The sequence below is a fragment of the Nyctereutes procyonoides genome, unplaced genomic scaffold, assembly GCF_905146905.1.
Source record: "Nyctereutes procyonoides isolate TBG_1078 unplaced genomic scaffold, NYPRO_anot_genome, whole genome shotgun sequence".
NCBI classification, from domain to species: domain Eukaryota; kingdom Metazoa; phylum Chordata; class Mammalia; order Carnivora; family Canidae; genus Nyctereutes; species Nyctereutes procyonoides.
In genome coordinates this window covers 6,966,639-6,985,918 of record NW_026575129.1, presented here as the reverse complement: position 1 = coordinate 6,985,918, position 19,280 = coordinate 6,966,639, and the positions used below count along the sequence as shown (strand labels likewise).

General features: G+C 35.2%; 1 protein-coding gene across 7 annotated transcripts in view; it reads right to left on the bottom strand.

The window, feature by feature from the left end:
* XRCC4 (X-ray repair cross complementing 4) overlaps nt 1–19,280 on the bottom strand; it is a 274,190-nt gene that overhangs the window by 235,084 nt on the left and 19,826 nt on the right. For all 7 annotated transcript variants that reach the window (XM_055342254.1, XM_055342259.1, XM_055342257.1 and 4 more), the window contains exon 3: nt 18,909–19,084. In XM_055342254.1, coding sequence (XP_055198229.1) covers nt 18,909–19,084 — 176 coding nt within the window. The remainder of the gene's footprint in view (nt 1–18,908; nt 19,085–19,280) is intronic.

Below are 19,280 nucleotides of genomic sequence, written 5' to 3'. Positions count from 1 at the left end.
AACCATAATGTGAGATGAACCCCAAATGGAACACATCGGATATTAAAGAGGATGGTAAGGAATAGAAGTAACTTAAAACATTTTAGAAAATCATATTCTGAAAGTATATTGTAAGGATAAAGATAAAAATATACAAATATTATACTGTATTAAGAAAATTTGTTTTTCATAAGGCCATGCATTAGCAATTCTGAAACTACTTTACATGTATACAGGCACTGAGTAATAAGTAGACATTGCAGAAAATGAAAGCCAGATTTTCACCATGAGCTAAGGTTACCAACAAGAAAGTAGGGAAGGGATGAACTAACTCTGTAACACTGAGGTGAACTAATAATGGCTTTTAACATATGTACAGATGGAAAAATGCAGATGCGTGCACATATATGTCTAAATATACACATATATCTGCTACCTCTGCTCGTCTACTGAGAGGACCCCAAGCAATGGCACCTCAGTAGCAATGAGATGCCTAGCACCCAGATAGGGATTACAAAATACAATCTCAAGGGACGCCTGGGAGGCTCAGCGGTTGGGCGCCTGCCTTTGGCTCAGGTCGTGATCCCCGGATCCGGGATCGAGTCCCACATCGGGCTCCCTGCGAGGAGCCTGCTTCTCCCTCTACCTGTGTCCATGCCTCTCCTCTCAATCTGTGTCTCTCATGAATAAATAAATCTTTAAAAAAAAAAATACAATCTCAAGTGAAATGAACTATGGCTTTGACTAAATGGGTGACTCTATCTGGGTGAGGAAAAACAAGACTACCCTAGTAAATGCTGTGGTGCCAGAAAGAAAGGAAGGGCTCAAAGTAATGGAGACATATCTTAAAGACACAGTCAAGCTGAAGAAGTTTCTGATGGCCAAATCCAAAACAATCTGAGAAACAAAATAAATGAGAAATATTTAACCCACAGAAGAAAATAAATGTACTCATGAGAGTACACACTGATATAAATAAGTGAATAAATAAACGGGGGAGAAGGTACAGTTTTACCTACAGTAGGATTCCAACTAATAAGCTAAAAAAGTAATGAGGGGCATCTGGGTGGCTCAGTGGTTGACATCTGCCTTTGGCTCAGGTCGTGATCCCAGGGTTCTGGGATCTCCCCCACAGGGAGCCTCTTCTCCTTCTGCCTATGTTTCTGCCTCTCTATGTCTCTCGTGAATAAATAAATAAAATCTTAAAAAAAAAAGTAATGAAAATAGAAAATCATAGGTATATCATAGTAATAACTTGTGAAGAAAAAAATCACTGGGTGCTAAAATTAGTAGGTAAAAGTATGACTAAAAATAGGGTATTTATATACTGTCGTATATAAATATCTTCACATAAGATATTTATTAATAATAAAAACTACCAAGTTTGCAATGGAAAAATCTGGCAGATAACACCTTAATCAGGATTTCAAAATTAACATCACCCATAGTAATGCATATAGATATCACATATCTCCCAATATATTACATCGAGAAGGGTACAACATCATTTCTATGGTATTCTGGTCAAAAATCCATAAACTCAACTAACTATGAGAAAATCTCAGACAAACCCAAACTGTGGGACATTCTACAGAGTAACTGGCTAGTATTCTTTAGAAGTGTCAAAGTCATGAAAGACAAAGATTAGTGAGACCATTAAGTGAAATATGGTATATTAATTGCATCTTAGACCAGAAAATGGACTTTAGTGGGTTTTATGGACTGAATGTTTGTGTGTTCCCTATACTGAATTCATAATGAAGTCCTACCCTTCCCCACCCCACCACAATGTGACTGTATTTAGAGGTGGAGCCTTTACGAAGTAATTTGGTTTAGATAAGTTCACAAGGAAAGGATCCTCATAATGGGATTAGTATCCTTATAACAAGAGGATACCAGTCCTTGCTCTGTCTCCACCACAAGAGAATATGAGCAAGGTGTCAACTGACTATAAACTAGGAAGCAGCCCTCACCAAAAACTGAATTGCTGGTACCTTGATCTTAGACTTCCCACCCTCCAGAACTATGAGAAGTAAACTCATAATTGTTTAAGCCACCTAGCCTATGGCATTTTGATATGGAAGCCAAAGCAAACTAAGGCAGTGAGGAAAAAATGTTGAAATTCAAATAAAATCTATAGATTCCCATGTCGATATTCATTTCTTAATTTTATTTTTTAATTTTTTTAAGATTTTTTTTTAATTATTCATTCATGAAAGACACAGAAACAGAGAGAGAGAGAGAGAGAGAGAGAGAGAGAGAGAGAGAGAGAGAGGCAGGCAGAGACACAGGCAGAGGGAGAAGCAGGCTCCATGCCAGGAGCCTGATGTGGGACTCTATCTCGGGTCTCCAGGATCACGCCCTGGGCCAAAAGCAGGCGCTAAACCGCTGAGCCACCCCAGGATCCCCTAATTTTTTAATTTTAGTAATTGTATCATGGTTAGTAAAATGTGAATATTAGGGATGTAGGGTAAAAGGTATGTAAGAATTATCTTTATTATTTTTGTCACTTTTTTTTAAGATTTTATTTATTTATTCTTGAGAGACAGAGAGAGAGAGAGGCAGAGACCCAGGCAGAGGGAGAAGCAGGCTTCACGCAGGGAGCCTGACGTGGGACTCGATCCCGGGTCTCCAGGATCAGGCCCTGGGCTGAAGGCAGCGCTTAATCGCTGAGCCACCCGGGCTGCCCTCACTTTTCTTAAGTCTAAAACTAAAGTATTAAAAAAAAGATAGCTGTCAAAATACATAAACAACCAAAAACCATTAACAAAGCAGGAAAATATTACCATAATCCACCATTATGGTCCTAGACACTATGGGCATATCCCCACTATTGGACTAATTTTGGACCACCTATAGCCAGAAATACCATATTTCTTCTAGGAGTTGTACAAATAAAGCAATTAGTTATTACTACAATGATATATTTTTTAAGACAATTCTTCTGTTTAGATGCATCTAGTTTTGAAAAAATATTATTTACTATATGGCCAATTTTAATTAATGTTATGTACTATACCATAAATTTAACAAAGAAAAGAGAAGCTCTGGGGCCACTAGTAAACTTACGTCTAATAGAGTATACAGCATAACAATAACAAACATCTGTTTAATAAGGCTTCTCTGAGGTCACAGGAGATCTAAGCTATACCAAATTTTTTAGTCTCCAGATATATTAAAAGTCAAAACAAGGTTATAAAAATTGTACTGACATATTTAAATCGTACTGACATATTTAAAAATTGTACTGACATATTTAAGTCCTAATGCACTTCAAGCAGTATGGCTTGCAGCATACAAAATATGCCGAATGGAAAAAAGTCTGCTGTGGCCATGTGTATAAATTCATTTACAGATAACATCACAAGTATATGTTTGAGGCCCTTCTGAAGGCAAGGCATCAACTCAAGACGTCCTGAGACAGGCCACATGGTATACCAATTCACAGTTTACAAAACATCTCCACACACATCAATCTGAGTACCCACAACCATAAACCCTCTGAGTTAGCATTATTAGCCTATTTGAACTGGGTTTTTTTCATCATAAAATAAACATAAATGATTTGCTGAAACCCATATAATTAGAAATAGATTTAAGACTCAAACCAAGATCTTAAGTTATTTCCACTATGCTACATTTCCTCTCAATAGAAGGCTATCCTCAAAACATCTGGATTTGCTGGAATTTCAAGTTCAGCTAAGACATGGTCACTGACCTCAAGGAATTTACTGTATAATGGAAGAGACACTCAAGTAAATAATTAATAACAAACACAAAGTGTCTTTTATAACAGAGACTGTCCTAGAAAAAAAAGTACTCATACACACACCCATATGCTAATTTATTAAATCCTTACAACTACCCTATGGTTAGGTATTAGTGTTATTTTCAAATTATAAAATAAAAACTGAGGACAAACAATGAATAAGCTACCCACAGTCATACCTAGTAAGTAAAGGGCTAAGATTCAAATTAGATAGTTGGGCTAAGTGTTTAGCACCACTAGGCAGTTGGACAATAAAATATCCAGAATGGGTTACAGATGTGCAATAAGATTCTCATGGCTACAAACCATTTCAGCAGCAATATTTTAAAGTATCAAAGTATAGGCACTCAAAAACATGTAATAGTTTTAACATAATTTGAACAGTATTTCTTCCTCTATAAACATGCAAAATTCAGCAATTTTTTGGCGGAGGTGCACAGCTATTCTACATTGCATCTCTTCCAAATTTACCCACTAAAACATTAGTTAATCTAATTATTATATTAGTTGTGACTAATGTAGAGATGTCTGTTGTACATCCATTTAAAAAATAATTGAGTTTTAATATCAATTTAATTAGCAATTATTTTACACAATCTTTCCTTTTAACAGAAAAGTATTTACCAACATTATCAACATTATTACCATCTGATTTTAGATGTTCCTAAAACATTTTGGATTCTATTGATTTTCTTAATCAGTTATTTACTTATAATCTCAGGACAATAATAGTAAATGAAAATCTGATTCTTGACTGAATTTTGTAATAAATAGTTTGCTTTTAAAAACAAAAAGTATGGATATTTAAGAAAACAGCTAACTGATAAAATGAACTATTGACCTTTATAGCTTCAGAAAATCAATTTGTCAAAGTATGACCAATTTAAAATTTTTTTCTCTGCAATAATTTAAAACAGTATTAAGAATGTAAAAATATTTTGAAAATTTAAAATCCTGAAGTAAGACTTTCAAGGCATATAGTTACCTTAAGAACTCTATCCTTTGTAGATTTAATTTTAAGTGATGATAACTTAATGACTACACAGCTTATTTTTACTAAAGCTAAAGAGTCATAAGAATCAAAAGAACAGGGATCCCTGGGTGGCGCAGCGGTTTGGCGCCTGCCTTTGGCCCGGGACGCGATCCTGGAGACCCGGGATCGAATCCCACGTCAGGCTCCCGGTGCATGGAGCCTGCTTCTCCCTCTGCCTATGTCTCTGCCTCTCTGTCATTCTCTGTATGACTATCATGAATAAATAAATAAAATCTTTAAAAAAAAATCAAAAGAACACCCAAGTTCCAAAAAAGGTAACTAAATAATGAAGATTATCACAATTTTGATTCAGATGTTCTAATTATCTTCCTGAGCCTTAATGTCTTAAGTGCATGGAATGAGGCAAGCATAACTAAAGGACTATGTCATCTTACCTAGAGAGGAGAAATCATCTCAATTTTTTTGTTTCTACAAGAACAAAATAAGCAAAAACCTAAGATACATATTATCACAACATGCAATCTAACTTAAGAAGCTAAAGATAACCGCAATTGACAGACAAAGCTAAAATGCCACACATAATCAGAGAATCCCTCATTTTACTACCCTATTTAGAAACAATGGGGACTAGGTAAGGCACTCAGAAGTATTTTACCTCAAGAGTAGTATAAAATTAGACCTAAAATAAATGTTCTGATGCTCTAACAAAGCTTTAAAAGCAAGACCTTAAGGCTTACATAGTTTCCAAGTAACTTGCCTGTGTCCAAATGCACAAGTTTACAGAAATGCAAAACTATATAGCACAAAATAAGATAAAGTTTGGCATTCCAAACAAAGATTACTAGGAATGCAACAAAGAGGGAAAATAGATACATAATAATAATAAATAAAAAATCAATCAAAACCTACCCCAAAAGAATAGGTTGCAGAATTAGTCAACAAAGTCCTTAAAAGAAGTATTATAATCCTATTCCACATATTCAGGAATGTAAAAGATTGAACATGCCAAGAGTTATGAAAGATATTTAAAAGATGCAAATGGAACTGAGGAAAACCACAATGTCTAAGATGAAAAACATGCCGAATGGAATTAATGCATTAGGTAACAGAAGAAACAATCAGTGAATATGAAGACAGAGCAATGAAAACTATTCAAAATAGAAAACAAGGAGAAAAAGGGGGGAAAGAAAAGAGGATTAGTGAACTTTGGGACAAATTCAAGCAACATAATATACATATAATAGTGGTCTCCGAACAAGGAGGAAGAGAAACAGAAAAACTATTTGAATAAAGGCTAAAATTTTGCCAAAACTGATTAAAAATATAAGCTAACAGATCAGATGCTCAATAAAGAAAATTCGCCAAGGCACATCATAATCAAACTGCTTATAGTAAAGAGAAAAATTGTAGAAGCAGCTGGAGAAACAAAGCACATTGCTTAGATAGGAGCAATGATAAGAATGACAGCTGTCTAGGCAAAAGACAATACAGCAACATTTTTAGGTACTGAAAGGAAAAAAAATGTCAACATAGAATTTTTTTTTCAACACATAATTTTAAAAAGAAAGGTGAAACACAGATCTGATCGAATGATCACAATCAGAACTGCACAAAAAGAAATACTGAAGTCTTGATGGAAGGTAAATACTATAAGGAAATCTGAATGACACACAGAGGAATAAATTGCTTTGGAAGAGAAAACTTTCTGGATAAATATAAAAATGTTCTTAAAGTCATTTAATTCACTCTAAAAATAATTCAGAATTCTGAATTCTGGAGATAATTCATGATATCCACATTACTCTCACTAATTACAACCAAGAACCCTTAAAAGATACAGCAACTATGAAAATATTCTCTAAGATGGAAAAAAGGAAGTTTTAGTGGGGACCTTGGAATGTAAGGAAAGACTTGTCAGTGAGTTCCCTGATTGGTTTTGTTTTATTGCCTCTATATACCCAGTCTGGGTATCAAAGAAGCCTGAAATAAGAAAACACCAATGAGTGCAAACACACAAACAAAAAGAAAAGCCACCTCCCTGGCCAATGGAAGCAGGAAAGGGTAGCCATGCCTTAAGGACAAAAGCCTTTTGCCTAGACCCCTTCCTTTCTTGCCCCTGCTGGTCCAGGCAAAGAGCCCAGAGGAAGCTATGCTTATCCACATCCTTCTTCCCATCTACTACTATAGAGAGGAAACTGTAGGTAGAGCCCAGCCCACCATCCTCACCCTGAAGAAACAAGGTAAAATCTCTTCCTCTTCCAACTTGATACTTTGGACATGCAAATTGTGAGCAGAAACTTAACATTCATTCTCAACCTACACTAATCAGCTAGCACTCCCTACTATCAGGGACATAAACCATGACCAAGTGAGATGTATTAGAGGAATACAAGGCAAAAGCTCAATCTTCATAATCCACCACATTTAACAGTCTAAAAAAGAAAAGTTAAAATGAAAAAAGAAAACATATCAATTGCTGCAGAAAAACTACTTAAGGCAATTCAATACCTATCCACAATTAAATCAATCAGTAAACTAGAAATAGAAGAATACTTCCATAACTGATGGGAGGCATAAAGCAAAATAAAATTACAACTGATACCATACTTAACAGCGAAAGGTTAAATGCTTTCCCCCTAAAGTGGGAAATAAGGCAAGGATTTCTGTTCTCACCACTACAATTCAATATAGTTGTTTCTTGTCCTAGTCAGTGAAATATGGCAGTGAGAGGAAATAAAAGACATAAAGAATGGAAAAAAAATAAAACTGCACCTATTCGCAGATAATATTATTACCTACATAACAGGATCCCAAGGAATCTACGAAAGAAAGAAAGAGAAAGAAAAAGAAAGAAAGAAGAAAGAAAGAAAGAAAGAAAGAAAGAAAGAAAGAAAGAAAGAAAGAAAGAAAGAAACAACACACAGGACACCAAGAACCCTAGAATATGGGAATCTAGCAAGGTTGGAGGATACAAGATCAAAACAAAATCATACACTAGTAACGAACCACTAGAAACTCAAATGAAAAAACAATACCATTTCAAATAGCTCCAAAAAGAATGAAACACCTAGAAATAAATCTGAGAAAAATGTGTACAGAATCTGTATGCTAATAACTAAAAAATGTTGATGGAAGATATCATTAAAAAAAAACTAAAAAAAGAAACACTGTGTTCATGGACTTCAAGACTCAACTGGGATTTTTTGTAAGTAGAGTAAAGCTGATTTTAAAAGTGTGTTTGGAAAGGAAAAAAATAACTAAATTACCTAAAACAATACAGAAAAAAAAAAAAAAAGAGAGAATACAGCCGGAGGAATCACACACCCAATTTAAGAGCTTACAATGCAGCTACAGTAATTAAGATGATATGGTGTTGGTGGAGGGACAGACACAGACCTATGAAAGAGAATCCAGAGTCCAGAAATAGATCCACACAGGTAGAGCCAATGATTTTTAATAAAAGTGCAAAAGCAATTCAATGAAGAAAAGAGTTTTTGGAACTATGGTGTTAGTTCAGTTGGATATTCACATCCAAGAAAATTAACCTCAGCCTAAACCTCACACTCTATACAAAAATTAACTCAAAATGGGGCACAGACCTAAATGTAAAACTTAAAGCTAAAACATTTTTTAAAAATCAGAGAAAATTGGGGATTCCTGGGTGGCTCGGCGGTTTAGCACCTGCCTTCAACCCAGGGCATGATCCTGGAGTCCCGGGATCGAGTTCTGCATCGGGCTCCCTGCGTGGAGACTGCTTCTCCCTCTGTCTGTGTCTCTGCCTCTCTCTCTCTCTCTCTCTCTCTCTCTCCCCCCCCCCCTCTCTCTGTCTCTCATGAATATAAAAATAAAATAAAATGAGAGAAAATCTTCTCGCCAGAGTTAGGTGAAGAATTCTTAGATAGGACACCAAAAGCATAATCCATAAAAGAAAAAAGTCCACAAATTGGACTTCACCAAAAATAAAAATTATGCTATACAAAAGACCCTATTAATGAAATGAAGAGACTAGAAATAGACTGGAAGAAGATATTTGCAAGTCACATATATGACAAAGAAAAGCAAACAATCCAACTAAAAATATAAGTGAAAAATCTGAACAGACGCTTCACCAAGGGTGATATACAGATGGCAAATAAGTACATGAAAAGATATTAATCATCTTTATCTATTAGGAAATATAAATTAAAGCTGCAATAAAATATCATATCATGCCTATTAGAATGGCTAACCTAAAAAAATACTGACAATATCAAGAGCTGGTAAGAATGTGGAACTTTCATTATGTTTCAGGAAGAAATATAAAATGGTGTAGACATTTTGGAAAAGTTTAGCAACTTCTAAAGAAAATTAATCATATACTGCCATACAACCCAGGATTCACAATCCTAAATATTTATCTTAGAGCAGAGGTCAGCAAACTCTTTCTAAAAGGACCAAAAGTAAATATTTTAGCCATTACACACCAAAAGGACTCTATTGCAACTATTTAACTCTCCCATTTTAGCACAAAAAGCAGCCACAGACAACATATAAACAAATGGGAATGCCTATGTATTTACAAAAATGGATGGCCAATTTACAGGCTATAGTTGACCAACCTTTGCACTAGAGAAACGAAAACCCATGCTCACACAAAAGGCTCTACATATATATTCAAAGCAGTTTTCTAATAGCCAAAAAGTGGAAACAACCCAAAAGTTCTTCCGTCTGTAAATGGATAAACAAACCATCATCTAAAACAGACTGCTGAGCAATAAATAAAAATGAATTAGTGATACACGCAAACAACTTGGATCTTTCTCAAGGGCATTATGCTCCACGGACAAGGAAGCCAACAATCTCTAAAAGATACATACTGTATTACAGTTGATACAATATTCTTGAAATGACAAAACTACAGTGATAAAGAACAGATAAGAAGATGGTAGAAGCTACACTGGAGAGAGGGTTTAACTATAAAGGTATAGCATGAGGGAATGAAGGGGTTTCTTTGTGGTAATAGAACAGTTCTGTACTAGGACTGTGGTGGGGTGATTACATAAACCCATTTATATAATAAAATTCATATACCATAAACACACAAAAGCAAAAAAAACCACAACAACAAAAAAACAGAGTGCTTGCAAAAACTGGTAAAATCTATATGAGGTCTGTAGTTAAGTCAATAATATTATACCAATGTCAATTTCTTGCTTTTACAAATATATTATGGTTATGATTGATATCACTGGGAAAGCATGATAAAGAGTACAATGAAACTCTATGTATTATTTTTGAAACTTTTTGTTGAGTCTAAAATTATTTCAGAACAATATTTAGAAGTTAACCTTTAAAGGTTAAAAGCTAAAAATAAAAATAATAACAAAATGTCATGGAGTTTATAACATATAACATGTACACACAGCATTAATGTACGGCATATAACGTGTAACACAGTGTTAACCTAGGAGAAGTGAAATGCAAGTATATTCAATCCATACCTTGCACTACAAACAAAATTTAACTCAAAATGTGTCACAGACTCTAAATGTAAAACCCAAAACTATACAACTTATCCATGAAAGCTCAGGAGAAAATCTCCAATCTGAAGTTAGGCAGAAATCTATTAGATGTAATATCCAAACCATGATCCATAAAAGAAAAAATTTCAATTTCCCTAAAATTAAGAATTTTTCCTCCTCTCCCACATATAGGAATAAGGTACTCCCAAATCATATATTTGTTAAATAACTAGAATGCAGAACATAAAAGAACTCTTTAAAACACATGAAACAAGAAACTCAGTTTAAAAAAAAAAAGGATCTGAATAAACATGTCATTTAAAAAATTATGTTGATGGTAAGTACCATTAGATATTAGCAAAATGCAAATGACATACTATCACATACTCAACAGAATACCTAAAATTAAAAATAAAAATGTGAATTTTCATATACTGCTGGTAGAAATGTAAAGTAATACAGCCACTATGGAAAACTATTGGTTTCTTAAAATAGTAAACATTCACCTGCCATCTAACTCAACTATTCTACTCCTAAGTATTATCCAAGAAAAACTAAATGTATTTCCAAAGATCTGTACACAAATATTCATGGTAGCTTTATTTCTTATAGTATAAAACTAAACCCAAATGTCCATCAACAGGTGAATGCATAAATTCAGGTATATTCATAAAACAGAATATTACTCAGTAGTTTAAAAAAGGGAATAAATTAATAAATCACACAATAACTTGGAAGAATCTCAAAATAATTATGCTGAGTGAAAGAAGTCAGACAAATGGGGGGGAAAGTACCTACTCTAAGATAGTATTTACATAAAATTCTAGAAAACATAAAATAATATGCAGTGACAGAAAGCTAATCCATAGTTGTCTGGGGATTGAGTGGGGAGACATACAGGGATGGGAGCAGAGAACCCCAAAAGCATACAAGACAATGTAGTGGGAAGGAGGATATGTTCATCATCTTGATTGCAGTCAAAGTTTCATGGGTACGCAGACATCTTAAAATTTATCCAATTGTGTATGTTCCATCTGCACATTATATTTCAATAAAGTTGTTACAGAAAACATACCCATGAAAGACTTATACATAAATGTAGAGCCACTTTACTCACAGTAGCCTACAACTGGCAAACACACACACATGCATCAAAAAAGTGCATATGACATATATGCACCATGGAATACCACTTAGCAATCAAATGACCTGATGGCATACAACATATTACAATGAATCTCAAAAATATTACACTATGTAAAGTTACATGCAAGAATAACTACTGTATGTTTCCATTTGTACAAAGTTCTAAACCAGGCAAAGCTGGTTTAGTGACAAAGAATAGTTCCTGGCTGCCTGGGACCTGGCAGGTGGGCAGGGTTCAGGGAGGAAGAGGATTACTGGGGACTGAATGAGAAGAGGCAAGAAGGAACCATCTGGAGTGATGAAAACTGTCCATTCTATCATATGTACAATACACATTACACCTAAACAAAAAGTTTTTTTAATTGTTTTAGATTTTTAAGACAGAGGCCTAGATTCTATCCAATTTAACTTAATAGCTCTGCTTTCCTGAGGAACTTGCTTAGGCCTTCAGCATCTGTTTCCTCACATATAAACAGTGACAACACCAAGTCCACAGGGTGAGGTGAAAGTACATGTTAAAGGATTAACTGAAAAGAAGCAAATATTAATACTATTAACACTCAAAAGTCCTTTTAGAGCATCATTTTTATTTATTATTTTCTATTTCTGTCTTTAAGTTGTTTCTATCCTAAACAATCTTGGAGTAATTGAAAAAAAAACTAAAATATAATGAAATTGAGACATTTCTTATTAAAGAGGAAAACATTTTAAATCAAAGTAGAGCAATAAAGGGATGCCTGGGTGGCTGAGTTGTTGAGCGTCTACCTTCGGCTCAGGGCCTAATCCCAGGATCTGGGATGGAGTCCTGCACTGGGCTCCCTATGAGGAGCCTGCTTCTCCCTCTGCCTGTCTCACCTGAATAAATGAATCTTAAAAAAAAAAAGAGAGAGAGAGAGAGCGCAATATGAAGCAAGAAAAAGCAAAAGTTTTCAAAGATTAAATAGTATAGCTGAAAATTAATCATTTTCTTAAAGTAGAAGTCTAATAGCTCTTCTATGGCTTAAGTGGAGAGTATGTACCTTGAGCAGGATTCCTGTACCAATTATATTACTGATTCAGTTCCCACATTCCAAATAGATCAGGAAATTATAAATATTTAAGATAAAAATGGCAGATATATACAAATATTTCTATCACAGAAATAAAGAATATTTTTTCAGACATTCAAACAACACATTTGAATTTTTTTTTTATTATTTATGATAGTCACAGAGAGAGAGAGAGAAAGAGAGAGAGAGAGAGAGAGAGAGAGAGAGAGAGAGGCAGAGACACAGGCAGAGGGAGAAGCAGGCTCCATGCACCGGGAGCCCGACGTGGGACTCGATCCCGGATCTCCAGGATCGCGCCCTGGGCCAAAGGCAGGCGCCAAACCGCTGCGCCACCCAGGGATCCCCAAACAACACATTTGAAACTCATACTCCCAACAAATCTGAAAGCCATTACTGTTTTTGACAAAGTCTTTCACAGAGGATCATAATAAATGCTCAAATTCTGATATCTCATCTGGAAACACCCATTTGTTTTTTTTTTAATAATAAATTTATTTTTTATTGGTGTTCAATTTGCCAACATACAGAATAACACCCAGTGCTCATCCCCTCAAGTGCCCCCCTCAGTGCCCGTCACCCACTCACCACCACCCCCCGCCCTCCTCCCCTTCCACCACCCCAGTTCGTTTCCCAGAGTTAGGAGTCTTCATGTTCTGTCTCCCTTTCTGATATTTCCTACCCATTTCTTCTCCCTTCCCTTCTATTCCCTTTCACTATTATTTATATTCCCCAAATGAATGAGAACATATAATGCTTGTCCTTCTCCGATTGACTCATTTCACTCAGCATAATACCCTCCAGGTCCATCCACGTTGAAGCAAATGGTGGGTATTTGTCATTTCTAATGACTGAGTAATATTCCATTGTATACACAGACCACATCCTCTTTATCCATTCATCTTTCGATGGACACCGAGGCTCCTTCCACAGTTTGGCTATTGTGGACATTGCTGCTAGAAACATCGGGGTGCAGGTGTCCCACCATTTCACTGCATCTGTATCTTTGGGGTAAATCCCCAACAGTGCAATTGCTGGGTCGTAGGGCAGGTCTATTTTTAACTCTTTGAGGAACCTCCACACAGTTTTCCAGATTGGCTGCACCTGTTCACATTCCCACCAACAGTGTAAGAGGGTTCCCTTTTCTCCGCATCCTCTCCAACATTTGTGGTTTCCTGCCTTGTTAATTTTCCCCATTCTCTCTGGTGTGAGGTGGTATCTCATTGTGGTTTGGATTTGTATTTCCCTGATGGCAAGCGATGCAGAGCATTTTCTCATGTGCGTGTTGGCCATGTCTATGTCTTCCTCTGTGAGATTTCTCTTCATGTCTTTTGCCCATTTCATGATTGGATTGTTTGTTTCTTTGGTGTTGAGTTTAATAAGTTCTTTATAGATCTTGGAAACTAGCCCTTTATCCGATACGCCATTTGCAAGTATCTTCTCCCATTCTGTAGATTGTCTTTTAGTTTTGTTGACTGTATCCTTTGCTGTGCAGAAGCTTCTTATCTTGATGAAGTCCCAATAGTTCATTTTTGCTTTTGCTTCTTTTGCCTTCGTGGAAACACCCATTTGAATTCAAAGTCCCCAAACCACAGGGACACGTGGTAATAATACAAGATTTTGCACTAGTGTTTTTACAAACAACTTTGGCTGCTTTTGGCTTATTTTGTTATTATTTTTTTTATTTTAAAGATTTTATTTATTTATTCATGAGAGATACAGAGAGAGAGGCAGAGACACGGGCAGAGGGAGAAGCAGGCTTCCCGCAGGGAGCCTGATGCAGAACTCGATCCCGGGATCCCAGTATCATGCCCTGAGCCAAAGGCAGGTGCTCAACCGCTAAGCCACCCAGGTACCCCAGCTAATTTACCGAACTCATTTTTATACAACTGAGAATGAAAATTAAATAACTGTAAGGAAGTCATTTGAACTTGGAATACTTTTTTTTTACTTAAAAAGTGACAATATATACAAATACAAACTAGCCAGTAACTCACTATATGTTGCAACATTTTTGGAACTAAAATATGACTGAAACAATTATTTGTAAGGAAAATTCTACAGAAATACCTCCATAACAATAAAAGTAAGCCCTCCTAAATGATGTTTCAATCTCTCTTAAATGTTAACATGCAGAGACTGATAGCTGTCCCTCAATATCCCTCCTTCACCTTTTTACACAGGAATGGAAATTTCTGGGCACAGGACACAGCTAAAGATTGTCTGGCAGCTAGGTGAAGCTTTGTGACTTAGTTCTGGACAATGGGATGTAAGCAAAAGTAATGTATATGACCTTATGTGATGGCCTTCAAGAAAATGGACATGCTCTTTATTTTATCTTTAACTCAGCCATGTTGCCTAAAACATGAACATACAGTGAAGCTAGAGCAGCCTTCTTGAACCATGAGATAAAAACTGCCTGTTAAAAATGGTAAATAAATAAATAAATAAATAAATAAATAAATAAATAAATAAATGACACCTAGGTGGCTCAACAGTTGAGCGTGTCTGCCTTCTGTTCAGGGCATGATCCCAGGTCTAGGGATGGGGATTGAGTTCCACATCAGGCTCCCCACATATAAATAGCGACAACACCAAGTCCACAGGGTGAAGTGAAAGTACATGCCTCTCTCCCTGTGTCTCTCATGGATATATATATATGTATAATATATATATTTTTATATACATATAAAAGCAACATGATTAGAAAAGCCTGGGCCTCCAACATCATAAGGCCATCATATTAACCCAAGACTGCCTATTTGGATTTTTAAATCAGAGAAGAATAAGCCTCCATGGTACTTAAGTTGTCAAATTTTCAGCCTAAATGTATCTCAGTTTCTGATGGTAGAGGGAGGGGAGACAAAGGAAAAGGAAATAAAAATAGACTTTATTTGTAGTAGAGACCTGTAGCCAATCCTCATGTGTGTGTATATCATGTTTATTTGTTCTTCAAAATTCATGGCTTTCCTTCATTAGGACCATTTTTAGAAATATAAAACTGTAGTATGCTAGGTGACCTGAAATGAACACAAGAAACTACTTTAAAATAATAGATGAGAAAACAGAGATATGAGCAAGCAAATAATGAGCCCAAGGTTATTTTTATCAAATATTATTAGGTCTTTTTTTAATGGCTCATAAACAATTTTTTTCTGAAGAAACAAGTCATGAAAGCAAAAATGGAAAATATTATTAAGAGGTATTGTTTGTGTGACAAAGAATATATTGCAAAACCAGCATGAATTGTGAATGGCAAAGAAAAAACAGTGACACAAAGTATGTAAGTAGTCTTCTGAATGCAGCTACTACTACAGTAAAGACATAATGAGTTCTAAAGGCTTGCATCAGAGTATGTTTTCATCTAGAATAATCCATTGCCAACAGAAGAGCCCTGGTGATGAGGCAGGAAGGTTTGTCCCATATGGAGAAAAAAAGGTAATGTCTCACATATCATTCAACATTTATTCCAATGAGAATTAAGCTAAAATAAAAACACCTATACTATCCACAAAGAAAAACTAATTAGAGGGATGCTTGGGTGGCTCAGTGGTTGAGCATTTGCCTTTGGCTCAGGTCATGATCCTGGGGTCTTGCAACCCCAAGGAGCCTGCTTCTCCCTCTGCCTAAGTCTCTGCCTCTCTCTTTCTCTCTGTCTCTCTCATGAATAAATAAATAAAATCTTAAAAAATAATAATAACCTAATTAGAGCATAAATGAAACTTTGGATATTACGAGCTCAGAAGCAATCTCATGAAAATTAAGTACATGCTACCTTCAAAATATGTATAACATATATGTTTTTAATATTTCATTGCTTTGGATTGACAATTATTTCACTCTAATAAAACACAAGATAGTATTTCTCAAGACACAAGTCTTCTTGAGTGCAAATATCAATAGTTACTTCCTTTAAAAAGTTTTTTTTTTTTTTTTTTAAGTAAGCTCTACGTCTAATGTGGGGCTTCCACTCATGACCCGGAGATCAAAAGTCACATGCTGAGCCAGACAGATGCCTCTAAGTTCTTTTTTTTTAATAGAAGAACATCTTATATAAATTCCAAGTATGTCATAATAATAAATACTCAAAATATTCAAATTATGCAGTGATCTCCAGTACAAAATTAAAAACATAAAACTTCTTAAACTGATGGCAGCAAATGCCTAAGAACCATGATTCTGAGAGGTATGAATCTGGTAGTCAATGTACTTAGGATTCATGGAATATTTTTTGCCCAGGGAGAGTAACCCAACAAACAGCACAATTCACTACAACTTTTTGAAATGAATCTACGTTCATTCTTTTCTTTTTTTCTAAGTGTAAGGGATCATTTTTGGCAACTATCAGATGTCTGTGTCATCAAGGAAAGGATTGCAAATTCCTTTTAAGGTTTTAGGTCATCCAAAGCACTACACACCTCAAAAAGTGTCCTGTCATGTTTCCCAGTATCTGCGTATCTTTACCAGCAGCGTGATTTACTAGATGTTGTCACCCTGAGATTCAACATGCAGAAGCACATCCTGAAGCAGTGAAAGATGTCCCTGGTGGTTAGGCCAAGTGAACTTGTGATTTTCATTTGCTTCTATAAGGCTAACTAACTACAGCACCTCAAACTGATACTTTTACTTCAGTCAAATATCCAAAAATATCCCTCAAGTAAGTCTAGTCATGAATAAACTCGTCAAACTGTCCTGAGAGTAGCCTTTCTTTCTCTCCTAAGCAAATTTAGTAGATGATAAATAAGGAGGCAGTGATCTAAACTGCAGCATAGCACTTTAAGACATTTCCTTTAAGGAACCAACACATTTCTGCAGTTACTGAGAATCTCTCCTTCTGTATTCCACTTCTTCTACGGAATAGGTAGTGGTTCATGGTTCTGTCTCAACAAAGTTGATTACGTTCAGGGTGGTAAGCAAGATATCTTTTAGGATAATTGCCCCAGTTTTTAATGCTAATTCATGCCAAGCCAACTGTAAAATATGTAGGTCATGAATACTTGAAGTTCTTTCTTCACAAAATCAGATGTATTCCCCAAGCATGGTAAGTACTCCATCCAAGCCTGATGCAGCAAACCCCTTCTTCACAATGTCAAAGATACCAGAAGCCTTTCAGGTTTCCAAAAGGTACCTCACAAACTTGGAACTTGTTTTGCATCATTGCACACAAAAGAGATGAAAACCGAAACTGGCTTCTTGAAAAAATGTTAGTCCTTACACACAAATGCTTGTTGAATGGGAAAAGGTTTAACTCCCAATTTGACAATTATCTGCTTCAAAATATTAAAAGAAAGTGTAGTTTTATAGAGTACATAATATCATCTGATTGAATTTGGGCCATAGCAAAGAATACTTTGTGATAACAAAATTTCAGTAGCCCATTCAAACCTTTCTTAACCTATTCTAAATTATCATCTTAAGGATCTCAGCATATTGAAATTTACATAAATTGGCAGGTTAAGTAGAAAAATTGTGTCTTCTAAACAGAAATAATTACTGAAACCAATCTTTCTGTATCATTCTCTATAGGTTAACATACATTTCAAAATAATGATTCCATCTGTTGCTTTACATGTTTCTCTAATTGCTGAAATCCCTTTAATCATTCTGAATTAGAGTCATTTTCAAGGAATTTTTTAAACTCAATTTAGTTCCAGCACAAATTGTCAATAACCGTCTCTAACCTTAATGTACTAAAGATTTCCCTTCCTTTCTTCTACTATAGACCTCATATCAGAATGGAAACCACTGGCAATAGCAAATAATTCAATCTCTAATTATCCCATAAACTTGGGTAAAATATACAACCAGTACATTTTGATAAATATTTTTGATACATAAACCAACATAAACCACCCACCTTGATCTGAATTGGTATAGGAACTAAACAGGACAAGTAGCAGATATCCTTATCTGTAAAGCATGCAAGCCTTGAAAAGCTTGGGTTGAAAGTTACTTCTATTTTAGTATTTCTAAGTTTGAAATATAAATAAAATACCTTAATGCCTAATGATATCTCTTACTATACACTTAATTACCTCATTTTGTAATTTCAAATACATTCTATAAAGTAGAGAATAAGCTATAATTATTAAATATTCAATGGTAAATTACCTTATTTCTTAAGATCAGCATTTTCCAAAATTTATTACAATAAACCTTGCCTCATTGGTCTAAAGTTTCTGACCCCAATTTGCAGAACTGCTCGTTCATATAATTATGTCTACAATACTTATTTTTAAAGCACTAAAAACAAATACATTTTCCAAATATTATTTTTTCACAATTCATCAGTATGAAGCATTTAATGACTGTAACATTGAATGAAGAAGCATTCTTCCAACTTGGAAACCAAGTACTCTTCACACTTCTATTACCCAGGTATTCTGGGAATAATAAGCTAGTTACTTAAGATAATTCCTCAGTAAGTACTCTGACACTTTACCACTTAAAATATTATGGAAAGTTTTACTTACTGAAACTTCTTTCAGGTTTTTCTCAAAGGAGAAATGACAAGACTCTGTAGAAAAATCAAACATGTATGAACCAGCTGGTCCTCCTCCTGATACCAACGCTTTTCTCACTTCATCAACATATTTCTCTTTTTCCAATGCCATGTCATCGGCTTCTTGGGAAATCTCTGATTCAGAAACTATGGGAGACATTTAAAAAAAGTTTTGAAATGAAAAATAAATTTCTAAACATGAGAAAGTATTCATTTACCTGTTGCTACTCATTTATCACTTATGTAACAGAAATTAAAACAAAAGGTAAAACCAATCCCCATACCACATATTTTTAAGTCAAATTATACCTTCTAACTGAACTAGCAATTTTTGAGAAACACA